General features: G+C 40.0%; 1 protein-coding gene across 10 annotated transcripts in view; it reads right to left on the reverse strand.

Annotated features, from left to right (window-relative positions):
- Positions 1 to 17208, reverse strand: part of rapgef2b (Rap guanine nucleotide exchange factor 2b) — a 117468-nt gene that overhangs the window by 19282 nt on the left and 80978 nt on the right. For 9 of the 10 annotated variants that reach the window (XM_078260125.1, XM_078260123.1, XM_078260120.1 and 6 more), the window contains 10 exons: positions 13600 to 13731; positions 8362 to 8539; positions 6707 to 6843; positions 5655 to 5813; positions 4834 to 4986; positions 4046 to 4210; positions 3665 to 3772; positions 3363 to 3566; positions 1922 to 2030; positions 770 to 1046 (listed from right to left, as the gene is read on the reverse strand). In XM_078260125.1, the coding sequence (XP_078116251.1) occupies positions 770 to 1046; positions 1922 to 2030; positions 3363 to 3566; positions 3665 to 3772; positions 4046 to 4210; positions 4834 to 4986; positions 5655 to 5813; positions 6707 to 6843; positions 8362 to 8539; positions 13600 to 13731 (1622 nt within the window). The remainder of the gene's footprint in view (positions 1 to 769; positions 1047 to 1921; positions 2031 to 3362; positions 3567 to 3664; positions 3773 to 4045; positions 4211 to 4833; positions 4987 to 5654; positions 5814 to 6706; positions 6844 to 8361; positions 8540 to 13599; positions 13732 to 17208) is intronic. The other variant, XM_078260127.1, reaches the window with a different exon arrangement.

Genomic DNA, 17208 nt, shown 5'->3' on the forward strand with positions numbered 1-17208 from the left:
CAATCAGTTCAAATTGGCTCAATGCCATCTAGAACGGTCAACATGAAAAACAACAAGATAATTTCAAACATTTCAAGTATGCTTGTTTGGTATATAAAGTGTTACATAATCTTGCCACCCCTCCGCTGCATGGCTTTTTCCAAAGACTTGAAAGCCGAGGTAGTACACGTGTAGTACACGCCTCTGTAAAAGGGGACTATGTGATACCATTTAGACGCACCACTTCTGGACAAAACGTATTGTCAATAATAGGAGGTAAACTCTGGAATAGCTTGCCCCTCCCAATAAGAGCGTGTCCTACATTCAACACCTTTAAAACTCACTCACTCACTTCGCTCCTAGAAAACCAGAGATGCACTCACTTTTAACTGTCACATAGTTCATCACCCATACACTTTCACTGTTAAATTGAATGCAGTATAGAGGTGGATGAATAACGTCTTTGTCATCATGTATTTTTGGTTTGTTTTGTTTGTTTTATCAATGTATATGTCACCATTATGTGTACCTTTTAATTTATAGTGAATGAGTACTGTGGGACTGCTGGCTGTCTCTATGTTAGTCCTACGTATGTCACCTGCCTAGGGACTGCAGATGAAAAGTAGTTAGTTATTTTTTACTGTTTTTTTATACAACTATGATCATAAATATGCATGGTCCCTATCAAATAAACCAATAAACCATAAACCAAAAGCTATCTTGTGCAGCTTTTACGATAAGGTACAATTATTGCCCTGATAAAAAGTTACAATCCACATGGTGTTATTACTTGTATGGTTTAGGAGGCAGGATGCTGGTGAGTGTCTTGTCGAAGATCTTCTTCAGTTTGTTGCGTCCTCCCACCGAGTTGGCCTTTGCTTTCTTGCTGACCTTCTCCAGGCCCATCACCTGCTCCACGTCCACTGCCAGGTCGGGGATGGAGTAGCGACTGGCCTTCTTGATGTCTCCGATCTTTGGAAGGTGGGGCGCACCGTTCTTTCTGTCATGTTCCTCCTCACCATCCAAATCGTGGTCTTGTTCTGGCCTGGTTAGCAGCTCTTTAAACACTGGACAAAAGGAGGAAGGAGACAAACATTTGGTAAAAGGGCAAATTCTTTGTATTAACCCTTGTGTTGTCTTCCTGTAGACCATGAACTTGTTGTCCTTCCGGGTCAAAATTGTAAATGTTTTTTGAAAACTTTTTTTGTTGCTTTCTTACCCCGCTGTTTTTGTCACTTTCTTCGATGCGTTTGATTCTTTTTGTAAACGTTTTTGGCACTTTTTTCAGGGGTTTTTATTTTATTGTATCCATGGTCAATAAATCTAATGTATATGACATTATACCTAATTTTGTTAGTAAAAAAACAAAAGCAGAAACTATTAATTATTTTGAGTAACTGTTAAGATCAGAGGATGTCGAGTGGATCACAGACTGTTAATGTCAAAGTTTAGTCAGGATGCTGTTTTGAAAGAATTGAAGAAAAAAAAATTAAAATGCTATGAAATTGAATAAAACACCCAAAATGCAAAATTCAGTGAAAATAATTAGGATACATGTTGTTTTGGGTTAATGAAAATACTGTGAAGATCATTCAGTGATGCTACTAAAGGATTTTTTCCCCAGTCACTCACTCTCTATTCTTTCAGTAATAATAGGATTCTCTTTGTTTAAAGTATTAAGTTTGGCTATAATTGATTAAATAAATACACCAGTTCCCAAAGCATTTGGTTTGTGATGTTTTAAAAGGAAGCAATGTCTACTTGCGACCCCTCCTCCTTTATTTTTAATTCACAAGAAAAGAGCAACGATTTGAGAAAAGTCAGAAATCATTTTGTATTCAAGAAATAGGTTTAATCATCTCGCGACCGCTCACTCCCCCCCCACTCCCCCTTTCTACAAAATGCTAACAAGGTGTGTCTCATAAATATGATGAAACCTTACCTAAAAGGTTCGTTTTCACAGTTATGGACAAGTGGGTGTTGTTCTTCAGAATCTCGTTGGCTTTGTTGAGCTGGACATTCTCAAAGTTCTGCCCATTGACCTCCAAGATCTGCAGAAAGAAAAAAAGAAGAAATATATCAGGTGTATTTGACCAAACAGTCCATAATATTGACCTCATTACTCTCGAATAACATGAACCAAATCTAAAGCTATGGCTACCTGGTCCTAACATACGCATGTAGATTTAACAGTCGAATTGCTGCAGTGGTGAGCAAGAAAAATCTGCCAGTAAACTACTCAAATGTCTTTTCTGTCTCAGTTGTCACAGTACTGAACTGCATTCAATCTTGGATCTGTGAAGAAAGGTGCTGAGCCTTGAACTAATGTATAAGTTCAGGAATGATCTCTAAACTACATATTTTATCCAGTGAACATAGAGGCAATCCTCTGGCATGTTATACATCATGACATTTAGCCCAGCACATGGTTTTGACATGAATGTTAATTGTCCATGTCACATTCAAATTGTCTTAACAGTTTGACCTCCAGTATGTGAGCAGGATATTTGCATTTTAACACAATCTGCTAACCAGCCTTCACTGCTTCCTCTTTAGTGGAAGAGGAAGTCACCTTTGACTGTAACTTAAGTACAGGCCATCCTCTGTTACCGTGAAGCCGGTTAACACTGACTTAGATGACCAAACGTCTGTTTTGGGATCAGCAGCGATTAGAAAGACGTTGCATGGAGTTTACCTCTAATACTAAAGCTCGGAAATTATATATATATATATATATATATATATATATATGTATATATATAGGTCCTGATTGAATGATGACCGTAACTGAAGCAGTAAAAAAAAAACAGAAGGTGTGAGCATGGCATGAGAGAATGAATGCTTCCAAGGATGCCAGCTTCTCCGCTTCCTTTTTGGAAAACAGCTGCAGAGGATGTTTGGAGTCAAGAGGGCTTAACTTGCATCCAGACACTCTTAAGATGGTTTCAAGGATTAAGGGACTTTGCTTAAAGCCCTGAGGCCTGCAGAGTGTGAAAATGGTTGAGAAGTCAAGTTGCGAGGAGAAAGCCAACACAGGGTGGCTGCAGCTACTGGCAAATTCAATTTAAGACTTTAAAAAAAACAACAACTTTTGATGCAAGTTAGAGCAAAATGTAAAACCAATTTCACAACAAAAAGGGACTTCCAAAACGAGAAAAAAAGATCAGTTCAAGTGCTGGTCTGTGACAAAAGTGATTTCTGCTCACAGTTGTAGCCTAAAGACAAAAAAAAAAACTTGATTAAGTTGAAGGCTATGTGCAGCTGCATTTACAGTTTCCCTCCCTACAGTTGCCAACAGGAAGAGGAAATCCCAAGATTTTAACAAACTGCAGACACTTTCTTACAGCAGAATTAATGTACTCTGTCTGAGGAAGATATTTTACCTGATCCCCACGCTTAAGGCCGACTTCTGCTGCCTTGCTCCCAGGCTCCACGGCATCAATGAAGATGCGGAAACCTTTCTCCTGACCTCCGAGAAGGCTGAAGGCCAGTGGAGAGTCCCTAGAAGGCTTGGTCAGCGTCACCAGCCGTGGCTTGGCTTTAGCAGCACACGCTATATTTAACAGTCTGAGGTGCCCACACATTTTCTGGAAAAAAATATGACACGTGAGGAAAATGCAGTAAAAGGCATACACAAAATAAATTTTTGCACGTGAGTCATCCCTGTGTAAGTGGTTCTACTTACTTCTTTCTCCAGATTGTTTTCAAACTCTTCCAGAAAGTGAGTCATGGGAGGGTCACCCTCAAAGTCATTAAAGTGATTGTTTACCCACAGCAAGACTACCCGTGTAACCTGGAGCAATCACATCATCAACACGGATCAATATACAGTTTACCGGTTGACTAGCAGTGCATGTATTATGTAGTTTACATCCTGACCTTAAAATGGCTATGGGTTCATGGAAGATCTCTGCTTAGGGGTGTTTGAGTGTCTACACTTTCATGCAAGTTGTCTATTCAATTGCGTGTAATATATGCAGTATATAGATCAGACATTCTGTCTCTAATTAATATTTAAATGAATTAATCAGTTCACGCAGATGTACAGTGGTACAAACACCCGTACCTTGTCCCTGAGACTGGGGTCGTGGAACCACTCCAGGAGCTTCTTGCCCACGACCATGGGGCTGGAGAGGAAGGTCCTGTAGGTCAACAGGAAGTCCTCGATGTAGGTGGGATCCACCACTGAGTGTTCCTCCACCAGGTGCATGGTGAGACGCTCCGATGTGCCCTGAGGTTTAAAATGATGGTGTAATGTGTTTAAAATACCCATTCATGCAACATGATTGGCTTGCAAAGATCTGTTTAAATATCTAGCAGTACTTAGACCAAGAAAGTGGATCACATCACTCCAGTTCTGAAGTCTTTACACTGGCTTCCTGTGCCTTAAAGAACTGATTTCAAAATACTTTTGCTGGTTTATAAATCACTGCACGGTTTAGGGCCGAAATACATTTCTGATCTGCTGCTACACTATGACCCACCCAGACCTCTCAGGTTGTCTGGGACAGGTCTGCTTGCTGTCCCCAGAGTCAGAACTGAACAGGGGGAAGCAGCATTTAGTTTTTATGCTCACATATCTGGAACAAACTCCGCCACAACTCTCAGTTCTTCTGTACTGTAAATGTCACTCGTATTTTATCTGTTTTTAATTTTTTATCGTTTTTAACTGCTCTTTAATGTTTTATGTAAAGCACTTTGAATTGCCCTGTTGCTGAAATGTGCTATACAAATAAAGCTGCCTTGCCTTACTTATTTGGTTGGCTGTTGAATGAATCGGGTCTCTTTTGAGCCCTCCTAATTCTTTTAATTCTTTTTTTGAAAATGTAAATTTGCTGAGTGTTGATTTGTCACCTTAATGACGATATGTCCTTTCCTGGTGCCAGTGCGGTCCAGTTCGCGGTGTTCCTTCACCATAACGATCTCCCCTTCCTCTTCTACCTTCTGCATGTTCTTCTCCACCTGGTTGAGGATGCAGCAGTAGTCCTGCTGTGCTATGCACACAAACTGGACAAGACAAGATCAAACAAGAGTTAGAGACAGATTTGAAACATATTGACTCAAACTTAAAAAATATATTGATGCTACCTGCTTAATAGTATTGCAGTTACATGTATGATATGTGTGTTACTAAATCCCACTAATTCTTGAACCATCATTTGATCAGAGATCAGCAAATCTCTAAGAGACACAGATTAAAAGTTAAATTGATACAACTGACAGCAGCTGGTTAGAAAGAATCTTTGCATGGCAACTAAACTACTATCCCCACTGATAAATTATGAAAAATTGGTTATCACTAATTAGAAGCAAAGATTGTCTCATCCCAGCCGCTGAGCTCAGCTCCTGATGATTAGAAGGACTAAAAACATGTCATTGCTCTTTACATGTGCTGGCCTATTTTCTTTGGAAAATGGTTGTTACTTACATTTAAGTGGATGCTATCGCCCAAAGCAATTCGCATTGTCATGAGTGAAAACAATGCCTGCATGAAGTGGGTCACAGTGGGATTTTGTTTTTCTTTTTTTAAACAATGTTTTTATTCATTTTTGGGATTTAATATCATAGGGTATCAGGGTTCTTGCCAGGCTCTTCACACTAAGATGCAGATGAAATAGACCTGCTAACCCTAATCCCATGATACTATGCAGGAACATTTACAGCAAAGAGCCTACCTGGCAGTCATCCACCTTGGTCTTCATCACGCCCTTCATGTATTCCTTCTCCATGGTTGGTGACACCCCAAAACTGTTCCCCATACATAGGATTTCTGTCCGACCCTCAGGGTACGTCACCTCCACCGAACCGTTCAGAATCACCGACCACGAGTCAAGCTGGAGCCGAACAAACACGTAATTATAGTAGTTAGATGTTGGAAGAAAAGAGAACAAAAAGAAAAGAAAGTGTTGGAAAAAGGAAACGCAACAACAATAATAACTTTTTAGATCAGATTAAGTTCAGTCAAGTAATATTCCGAACAGCTGGTGTCCCTTAAAGAGTCAAAGATATTTTTCAAAAAGAACAATATGCAGGAACTACAAGGGGACTGCTGCACTAACGGATGGTGTTTTACTTCCCTCAGAGGAATATAATAATAGCACAAGATTATCAGAGCTGCCCAGCAAAACACAACCAGAATGTGAAGATGCAATCCAGTCAAAGTATTGTTCCAAGTCATACACGCTTGATTGAAATGAATTTTTTTAAATCTTTTTAAGGGATTACGTGAAAATAAGGATGTTTCCAAGAATTCCTGAAAAGCTGACATTTAAGAGATTCACATATTTTACCCCGACAGCAACAATATGCTCACTGAACCCCTGCATTCTCTGTGACCAGACATTTACTAAAGTGACCAGCCCTTCAAGGCAAGGTCTGCTCTTTATTGTTTGAGTGCATCGTAGCAAAAACAACAATCAAATTTTCTTCGTTGTAAGTCATGTTATGTCTTTACCACAGAGAGAGAGAGAGAGAGAGAGAGAGTATAAGTGATGCCTGCTTTAGTTGCCTAAGGGATCCTAGATCAGGCATGCTGGTTGTCTGCCATTCAGATTTAATAGAGCAGAAAAAAACATTAAATGGAAGACAAAAGATTCATTGGTGTGAAGGGGTGAGACTAAGGTTCAGTTCCTCGACAGACACACACACACATATATAAATATAATTAAAGGCAAGACAAAGTCACAAGACAGGGCTTATGTGTGCGTAAATATGCACCAACACACACCTCCTCTCCATCATTGAGAACGATGGTGCCGGCACGTTCCACCACAGCGAAAACCATGACGGCGCAGAGTTCCCTCCTCACTGACATGGTCATGTTGGCAAATGCTGGCAGCTGATGCATGAACTCCAGTAATTGCTCTGTGAGAGGGACAGAGGAGAGACAGCGGAAGAAGTGGAGGAGATTTAGGAAAAAAAAAGAGCAAACAGAGTTTTGACACCCAGAGGAGAATAGAGGGCAGGCAGCGCTCTTGGCAAGCCTGCATTGCCCTCACATCCAGCCAATAAAGGCACGAGCTGGAGGCGAAGCATCAAAATGGATCATCACCACAGTGAATAGCCAACAGAGGAATCCTTATCTGGAGAACTATAAAACCAAATATCAATTCCATTGATATAACTTTCAAGGGAAGCCATTGCAGACACTAAAACTGAAACCACATGTAGTGCTCTGATCAAGTGTAATGGATCAGACTTGGAAGCATTGAAAATGACATTTAGGGCTAATCTGCCTATTATGTCCTTGATTACTTCAATCAGAAAATAGTTTTAAAAAATGCCCAAATGACTTGTTTTATTCGACAAACATACATATTTAGTTCATGACAAAGACAAGCAACAGATCCTGACATTTGAAAAGCGGGAACTATCAAAGGTTTGGCATTTCTGCTGACTAACATGATTAATCAATTATTAAAATACCCTTTACCCGATTTTGAGTGAATGGCTTTAATATTGGATGTATTTGAGTGAAGGTGTCACCAAGGGAAATGCTATATATTATCTCCAGACATTCTGTAGCACCCTACTCTGAGGTCCAAAGTAGGAAAATACCCATCTCTCGCCATCTACCAACCAACTATCCCCTCCTGGCTGGCCATCAGCAGTCTGGCTTACTGGCTGACCTGTGCTTGGCATGGCAACAGCCTTGTGTGTGAAGCTGCGGAAGCAATGAAAGTTTAATGTGCTGGGAGAGGTGAGGGGAGAGGATGTGCCAGAGTGACCTAGAAAAGCCTGCTGGCAGAGGGAGTGGTGTACTGCGGGGGGATCAGCGAAAGGGGGGAGGGGGAGAATGGTTGGCCCTCATTCTCTACATCCAGTGCATCATCCTCCCCAAGTCCACATCTGTAGCTAAGCTTTGAGAGTGTGTATGTTTCTTTTTCTTTTTTTAAAACATGCCTATCATTATCATTGGAGTTGAGTCATAGCTTTAAGGGATATGATACTGCAAGCCTGATGTGGCTTTGAGAATTACTCGAAAGCCTACCTTGTAAATGAGAGCAGGAAAGCAAAATAGGCTTCAGACAAATGTAGATTTATTGTGAACGATTTAAATGACAAAGGTGGGCGTGGCTTTTACACAGCACCAAATGAATCTAAAATTGGGACAAGGAGTACTGTCCCAGACGGGAACAACATTGCTTGTGCTTTTTTACTGATATTTTTGAAAACACACCCTTTCTAAAGAAGTCTTGCAAAGACAGCACTCTCAGGCATGCACAAAAAATAGATTGGATATTTTTAAAGTAAACACTGCACGGCAAACTAACTTTATTCACAATAGTGCTATTCGTAAGCAGCATGCAGCGTATTAAAAGCTCTTTCAGAACTTACAGCACAAACAAAAAAACACAATAAAACCCCCAACTGGGTGCTCACCTATGTCATCGTCGGTTCTGTCCATGGGGTCCTTCTCCAGGCAGTCCCGCACAATGTCACGGCTCATGAGGGGGTCAGACGCTCGCTCGATGTCCTCCTCATCGTCATCCTCCTCGGAGTCAACGGCGGTCTCTGGCAAGCCACTCAGGTCCATGTCACCTGGTTCGTTTTCTGTGGCCTGCAAAGAGTACAAAGACGAGGAATTAGTTCTCTGCGATTAAAGATGAACAAGGTGAGGGATTTGGTGTCTCCATCCAACATCAGCAGTTGAAAAACATAACACAACCATCTGTAGCCATGTCTTTGAGCGAGACACCTACCTGAGTGCTCGTTACAAACAATGCTTTAGCTCGTCAGCTAGATGCCTAAAAAGTGAATAAAAGGATGTTATCTGCTGACCAAGCCAGTGACCATACTCATGTTTTTTGTCAAAACTCAGACGGAGTAAACTCATTTATAAAAAGCCAGTGTAGAGGTTGCATATGCCAATACACACTGCTAAAATCATTTTACAGTACAAACATCAGCTGCGTTTCCAACCAAAAGCAAAATAAAACAGAAGAAAAAGAGATCTGTTGTGCAGATTTGACCTATTTAATGAAATGGATTACAGGTGTTCAGTACAGTATAGGAAAGACCGACGTCAACACTGCATACAAAACCGTTCGCTATGCATAGTAACAGGCTAATTAACTCTCAACTTTCCTCTCCTCTCCCCCTCAGCAAACTCCACCGCCTGCCTCGAAGCCAGATCCTGTTCTTTGAAAGCACAAGAGGAAATATGTGTGGAAGATGAGGAAAAATGAACCGAGATGAGGAGCGAAAGTAATGCAATTACGTGTGCAGGAGTGATACTAACAGAGTTCCTTCTGCCATCATCAAAGGAACTGTTTCTATAAATGACAGAAGTGCCATATCGCCTGGTTCATGCTCACACAACATGAAACCTTCTGACTGAAAAAACCCAAAGCAGTTGGAAAAAAGGACTACAAAAGCATCAGCCTTGCTACCTCGCCACAGTGCAAAAAACAACCCTTCTTACCTCAATATGGTGCCCAACATGAGAAGAAAAGGTTGCCTTTGCAAACTGTCCACAAAATCCCAGAGCCAGACGCATCTTCACCTCCCAGACTGTCAGTCTGCTTTTAATTTTTTAAAGCTCAGAGTCCCCGTGCCCGGTCCCTCACAGAAACCCTATGTCATTTCACCATGCCACGCCATGTGCAAAAGGGTCATTAATGATTCAGGCCAGTGTCTGAGTGGCCATTTGGGCGTCACCGGCGCACACACCCTGGTGGGCAGGGGCCAATGATCTTGTTGTACGAGTGAAGCTTTTTGACAGTGGAGAGTCACGGATCAAGTAAGATGCAGTATACAATACTAGCGGTGTAGTATTTCTAGAGTGGATGCACTAAAATACCTTTAGTGTTAAAGAGGCTGTGAAAAATACTGACTTTCCATAGTTGAAAATCTTAAAACTTCATCCATATAATTCAATAGTATTCCCTGAACACTCTTTATCCACAGACAGTTGCATATTCATTGCCCACTTTCTACAGATGGACAGAGGACACACCAGACAGGTTCACCACACTTGTTATCTGCAGCAAATACATATTTAAGTGAGGATGCATCTTCCTTCATAGATGCCACAGTGAGGTAATTTTATTTTACATGGAGATGAAACCTGAGAGTGAGCACGCTGTATTTCAGGTTGCCTGTGTGGCTTTGTATCCGTGGACAGGCTCGTTTTCCTGTCATCTATGCATCAAAAATCCATCAATGCGCAGTAAGCATTACAAGTCAGCAGGCAAGTCAGGTGTTATTAATATTTCATCAGGGCTATTCTTGGATCAATGCTTTCAAAGTCCTTCTGAAGGACCAATTTCATGTTTTATTCAGACACAAAACAGCGGCCATGTTGCCGGTGACGTGAGACTCCTCCCGGGGTGCTTCAATTGTCCAGGCCAAAGGAGGCTGTGGAGATTAGAGACAGCAGGGTGTTCAATGCTTTACCATCAACAAGCTGTACCCCTATCTGCTCTGTAACTCTAAAATTATATATATATATATATATATATATATATATATATATATATATCTAACACCATGTTTCTTTGTACCATCAACGTCCTGTGGTCTCAAGTGTAAAGAACCAGGCTTCCCTTGACCCGTTTATTCAGGAAGCACCCCCCCCAGTGAAGACCACAAACACCGCTTGTGATCTACTACGCCACTTTATTAACTCTGAAATCTGCAGGGTGCAGCTTTAGCTCACAATAAAAAAAGTAATGTTGCATAAAACAAACAGTTTGGTGGGAAGTCATGTCACGTACCCCAGGACTGTAAGATGAGTTTGAATCCTTTCCTCCATGTTTTACTGCTTGTACATTTTATGTATTTCAACATCGTTGTGTGCGGAGTCTGTGAATGCTCTAAAAGTTAGTGAGGGCTTGTGAGCATAAAGCAGTTCGACCCTGAAGACTAGCTGACTTAAGTAAAAGTAAAACTACCTCCTTTATTTAACAACTGCTACTTCATCCTCATTACAGGGGTGGCGTAACAGTAACTCCAAGCAGTCTTAAGATTAGTCTGAGAGGTCAGGAGATGATTAAGAGAAGAGGCAAATAGAAATATTTCTGCAATATAAATATATTTTATACGTTCTTGTGAATTACTGGATCAATTTATTTCTTCAGACCTTTAAGACATATTTAAACTAAACTATGAAACACATCCATTTGTCATGTATACTACTCACAACACAAGTAGAAAGAAACTGCATGGTTTTAATTCACCAGAAGCTTTCTCTCAGCTAGTTGACTTCGGTTGAATTGAAACGAGGCTGCACATACAGATTATTTTCATTACTGATTAACCTGCCAAGTATTTTCTCAATTAATTGATTCATCAAGGTTTATAACATGTTGAAAATGCCTCCCACAATTTCCCAGAGCCTAAAGGGCCACTTTCATATTGCTTGTTTGTCCAACTAACCGTTCAAAGCCCCAAAATATTTAGTTTACTAACTTAAAAGTAAATCTTCAAATATAGGACTCTCGCACCAGAAAATGTTTGGCATTTCTGCTTCAAGAGGACAAAATAGTTGCAGATTCATTTTCTAAGAATTTACTAATTGTTTAAGCTCTAATTCGAAACAGTAATTACACAGGACTGTGAAGAAAAGTGTACAGACAAAACAGCTTGCATAATACCTGTCCAAGAAGTAAAACAGATATAGCACAAGCACACATAAAAAGTCGATCACCAGTTAGCAGAGACGTTTGATCACATGGAGATTGAGACATAAGTTCAGGTGTTTGAGTGAGTATATATATAGCACATAGCACTCAAAGATAGAGCAGCTGTTGCTACAAGTAGATTGAAAGCTGTTAAGAGTTGGAATCGAGAGCCTAAAGAAAAAAGACAGGGCAGTGTGTTTTAGAGAGAGAGAGAGAGAGAAAAGAGCAAGCAGATGGCTGTAAGACCAGGATCACAGACTAGGGACAGGAGAGCCTGTTCAACCTGCCCTAGCCAGCCCCAGCATGGAACAAACATAACAAATACACACACACCTATGCGATAACACACGCTCATACAGGCCTAACACGCAATTATAAAGCTGTATTCAAACAATTTGACCTAATGCTTCAGCAAACACAAACACGAGCCAAGAAGAGGTCCAAAAAAAACAAAGTGATTCTGACTGATGCCCCTGAGCACACTTACAAACACACAAATAGGCACACAGCAGGTGGCAGTATTAGGAGCCAATAGGGTGGGTGCTCTGTGTTAAGAGGATTAGTTGCAGGGTTTTGGGGCACGTCGTCCACAGTCACAAGATTTTGTGTGTTCTTTTGAGCTGAGTCGTGTGTTATTTACCTCATAAATCTCTTATTACATAGGGGTGGGGGGGGGATCGATACAGCATTGTATCGCGATATTTTCCGTGGCAATACTGCCTTGATACACAGACGCCAAGTATCAATCTATTATTATGTATTTGTTGATCAGTTTGTCTGCTTGACAATCCCATTTTGCAGCAATAAAATTAAAGTGAGATGAACAAACAGAGAAATGTATCTTTTTAGATAAAACAGATGTTGACAAAGTTTCCTTTAGGGGCCATCATTTTAAATCGGGAAAAATTTGAAGTTGGGAAAAAAGGTAATACATGGCAACATATCGCAGAATATTGCAACATGTTTAAAATCGCAATAATATCGTATCGTGACATAAGTATCGTGATGATATCGTGACGTGAGGCCTCTGGTGATTCTCACCCCTACTATCACACGAGATTGTACGTCACAGCTGGAGTCAGGACGTAGGCTGGACCACCTGCTCACAGCCACCCGCCTGTCTGCTCGTCCCCCGTTGAGCAGTGACAGTGTCCTATTAGTGTCTCATAGCCCCCTTGTCTGCCAAGCATTTACATTCTTCCCAAATTTTCTCATCCTACTTAATGAGACTAACCTGCGGTCCCAGAGGCATATTTGTCATTTCACCAAGGAGAGTCTCCCCAACTTGGAATAACATGAGCTGGGCTTCAGTTCAACCCTGTTACTTCATTTATTCACACAGGTTTGATTAGAACCATTAGCTGAAAGTTTATTTCATGCTCTACACTCGTTACCATATCATGTTAGTTTTAACTAGAAAGTAAGCGAACAAAAACACATGCCACTGTCAAAGGAAGTTAAACCCATATCAATAGATAGCCATTTGTTTCAAAAGTTTATAAAAATGCTCATTTTGCTTTGTTGCTGAAAATTACATGAGCATTTTAAAACCACACTCATGTCTGTGTACAGTTTATAAAAAGCTAGAGCCAACATGGTAAGCTTAGCTTCACATTAGCCTGGAAAAGGCTCTATCTAAAAAGGTTTAAAAAAATATTCTACCAGCACCTCTACCGCTTAAACATAATAAAACTAATAAACATGTTTGTTTAATCTGTACAAAAACCAAAGCGTACAAACAAGTGGCGCCTCCAGTCTTTCAGTTATGCTAAGCTAAGCACCTGCTGATAGCAGCTTCATATTTATTTAACTGTGAGCAAAAAAGACAAGAAAAGAAAATTGGCTGAAGAACCACGACCCTAGCTAGACTGGGAGAGGTTTAATCTCACAGGGCCAACCTGTTTCGTGTTCGTCCGGTTATCAAACTATCACACCTACTGAACTATCCAGTGGAGTCCAAACTGGGGATCAAGGGCCAATGGGGGGGCGTCCTTACCTGATAAATGTCTGACAGGCTGCTGCTTCCAGAGTCGCTGGTGATACTACATCCTGAGTGGCTGGAGGAGACGTGGGTCACCTGTGGGTGCAAGGCGTCGGCCAGGTGTAGTCTGCTGAAGTCTGCAGGGAGCTGCACATACACACACACAACATACCCCACAGATGGTCAGTATCAGCCAGCTCAGCCGTCACCACTGGTCACTCACGCTAACACTCATGCTGGCTGCCAGCCAAGAAGCAACACACTTAGCAGCATGTTGTCCATCAGTTTGTCTGAAGACATAGTGTAAAGAAAATGTCTTCTTTTTCTTTTCCCTGCATTTGTTTCCTATTTCATCATTTAACAGAGGCCGCCGGGTCATTTTATTGAAGTGAACAGTGGCTGTTTTTTGTTTTTTTTTGCATGTAACTTTTACAGGGACATAATATATTGCCCCTTTAATATTAATTAGAAAGTAGCCTAAAACACTCTTCTATTCATGAATACTATGGATTATCTTTGTCTTTATTTCACAGCTGTGATTATACAATGTTAACAGAACGAAACATATGAATTAGTCCCACTGCAAGAGCTCAACACACAATTTTAAATCAAAGCAAAAAAAAAGGAGATGTTAATTAACTAATTCAACTTCCTAAGAATCTGTCATAAACGTATTACGTTTAACACAACATAGGAGTGAATACAAAAGTCTCTGTCGTCACCCTCCCTCTACTGTATGTGTCAGTTAAAGAGCACACTAAATCTGCTGTCCATTTATCAAAAAGTCTTAAAGGGAGCCTCATGTTAATCGGTCTCATGAACTCAGCCTCATTGTCTAAGTGACAAACTAACAGTTCAAATGACATATTGAAAAGTGCTATAACATTTATGCAGCTCGTGATATTAGCTGTTGGACTGGAACTTCCTTTTTTATGAGTAAACCAACAAGAAGTGCTGCATACATCAAGGAAATACCCTAATTAAAGCACGCAACTCGCATAACCTAAATAAACACTAAGCAGAAAAGGGGGAAAACCCCTCTGAGTAATTAATACTGTATAAAGTAACAGAAAGCCCCGCTGTAATTAGCCATATTGTAAATGAGCCAACCCACTTCTCTATGGAGATGACCCTGAAATGTAAAACCCATCAGAAACCCCCCTGCTGACTGTTTAAGACGCAGATGATTAAAATAAAAACAAGTATAGCAGTTAGTACATCTACAGTATTTGTGTCTTTATTTAAGAAAATGCTGTACTGTTTTTATATATATAGTTTAAAAGATGTTACAATACTTCTCAAGCAATAATGCCATACATTTGCAGGTGGCAACTTCTTAACTACTGTATGAGTATTTTTCACATTCCTCTGTTGTCTACCATTATAAATTGAATAGATGAGGGGTTTGGACTGTTTAAAGCAAGGCTTTTTTTTTGTTTTTTACTATTTTCTGACACTTAATTTAAAAACTCTCGCCAAAATGCAACCTAGGGTGTTTTTGTGAATGTACCCGAGTCAAACTTTCGTTTAAAAGCATAATTTCGGTCAAATGGCCTTTTGAATGGGAGTGCTAGGGGCACTACTATGATGGCATCAAAATCACTATTTTTAAAACACTAAGAAGGCTCGATACAACATGAAACTTTGCTCAAAGTTTACCAGGGGCTCTACACGTGAACACGAGCATTGAGAACATTGTGTACACAGAGTTTATTAAAAAGAAAGGTGTTAACAACTCACTGTAGCTGTTGGTTTTTCTGGTCGCCGTCTATCGAGCCAGTCAAAAATAGTCGATCTCCGAATGCAACGTAACAGGGAGGAGAGTAAAGATGGAAAGCTCCTAAAGCTTAGTTCCATATAAATGCACGGATAATTTGTTGTTTTGTCGTTAGTGAAAAACAATATTGACCTTGTAGTTGAAAAAGGAGCCTCATATAAGAATGACATTTCCTCCTTTGGAGTCCGTTCATTCGCATTCGGAGATCGATTCTTTTTGACTGACAAGATGGCGGATAGTGTAAACAACAACTGCTAAAGTTAGTCGCTCAAAACCTTTTTTAGTAAACTGTGTACACAAACAATGTTCTCAATGCTGAGTTCATGTGTAGAGCCCCTGGTGATACTTTGAGCAAAGTGTCATGTTGTGTCGAGCCTTCTTAATGTTTTAAAAATAGCGATTTTGATGCGATCATAGTAGTGCCCCTAGCACTCCCATTCAAAAGGCCATTTGATCGAAAACGAGAATACTGTAAATCTTAAAAGTGGGGCTTCCATCCTAATTATGCTTTTAAACGAAGGTTTGACACCCTAGGTTGCATTTTGGCGAGTTACGCTTTAAAAAATAAATGTTGATGCATAGTACAGTATACTACTATACAGTATACGACTGTACAGTATACTACTGTACTATGCATAAACACTTTGGTTTCCAACAGGTATACAGTTAGACAAATGTGCTATTCTAATGAAATTAGAAGTTTGGTTATTATTCCATCCTTGGGGAAATTCAACTATTAGATTAAATTGTACCTATAATGACAGTACATCAGTAATTGGCTATATGATATCTTCTATTTAAAACATATTAACATAAGTTTGATTTACAATCTGTAAATATTATGGTTTAAATTTCAACTGACATTTCATATATTACTTTTTAAATGTGCACAATATATAGGCTAGTGTTTTCGAAATGAGCCCATCATTTCTGACAAAAAAAGCCACAGGGGTGAATTATGAATTTAATCAAACTGCAGGAACTGGTTCATGGAGTGTATAGATAGTTAATATTTTATAGCTAAATGTTTTATTTACCAATATATATTTGATACTCAGGGGGGGGGGGGGGGGGCCCGCCCTGAGCCGTTTTAACATCCACTTCTGGCTGTGGCAGATCATCAATATTAAATGTTTACACCTAAAAGTCAAATGTGGCTGATTTAACTAGGTTGCTTCATTCATCATATGATATCAGAGCTACATCTGAACATCTAGAGAGTACGTTTAACAGTCTTTTACATGCTGTATGATTTCAGATGTGGATGGTAAACAAGACTTTGAATTTTATTTATGTATTTTATATGTTTCTTCTGGACAGTAAAAACTTTTAACCCAGTGCCAGTAAATAAAGGCCAGACTATGAATTTCATTGGGAAAATTGTGCTTCAGTGAATCCCGATGTAGGTGTGACATTACACAGATTGTGCAGCCAGGCTTTTAGCTCTTCTCATCTGAGCTGTAAAAGGTAAAATGGTCTCTGAAGAAAAGTAGTCTGGGCGTCAGTGTCATCTGCCTCAAAATGCACTTTGGGCTGTAAATAACTACCCTGCCTCAGATAATTGGATGGAAATTGGCCTCAACATTGGCAACACTATGAAGTCTTTCTTCAATGACAAATGGAATAGATTGGATAGAAATACATCTTGGGAGGTTCATTTGCAACTAAATGGGTATGAGCCGTCATCTGCTCTTGAACATACTCTGAGAAAACGTCACAGCTTCTGAAGCACCAGTCTACATTACGGCTTAATTAAAGAGTTCTGGAAATGGGTGGTTTTGCTGTCAGAATTATCACTGTGGAATATTGGAAAATAGTTAAGTAGTAATATAAAGGACTTCTCAATA

The sequence above is a fragment of the Sander vitreus genome, chromosome 10, assembly GCF_031162955.1.
Source record: "Sander vitreus isolate 19-12246 chromosome 10, sanVit1, whole genome shotgun sequence".
NCBI lineage: Eukaryota > Metazoa > Chordata > Actinopteri > Perciformes > Percidae > Sander > Sander vitreus.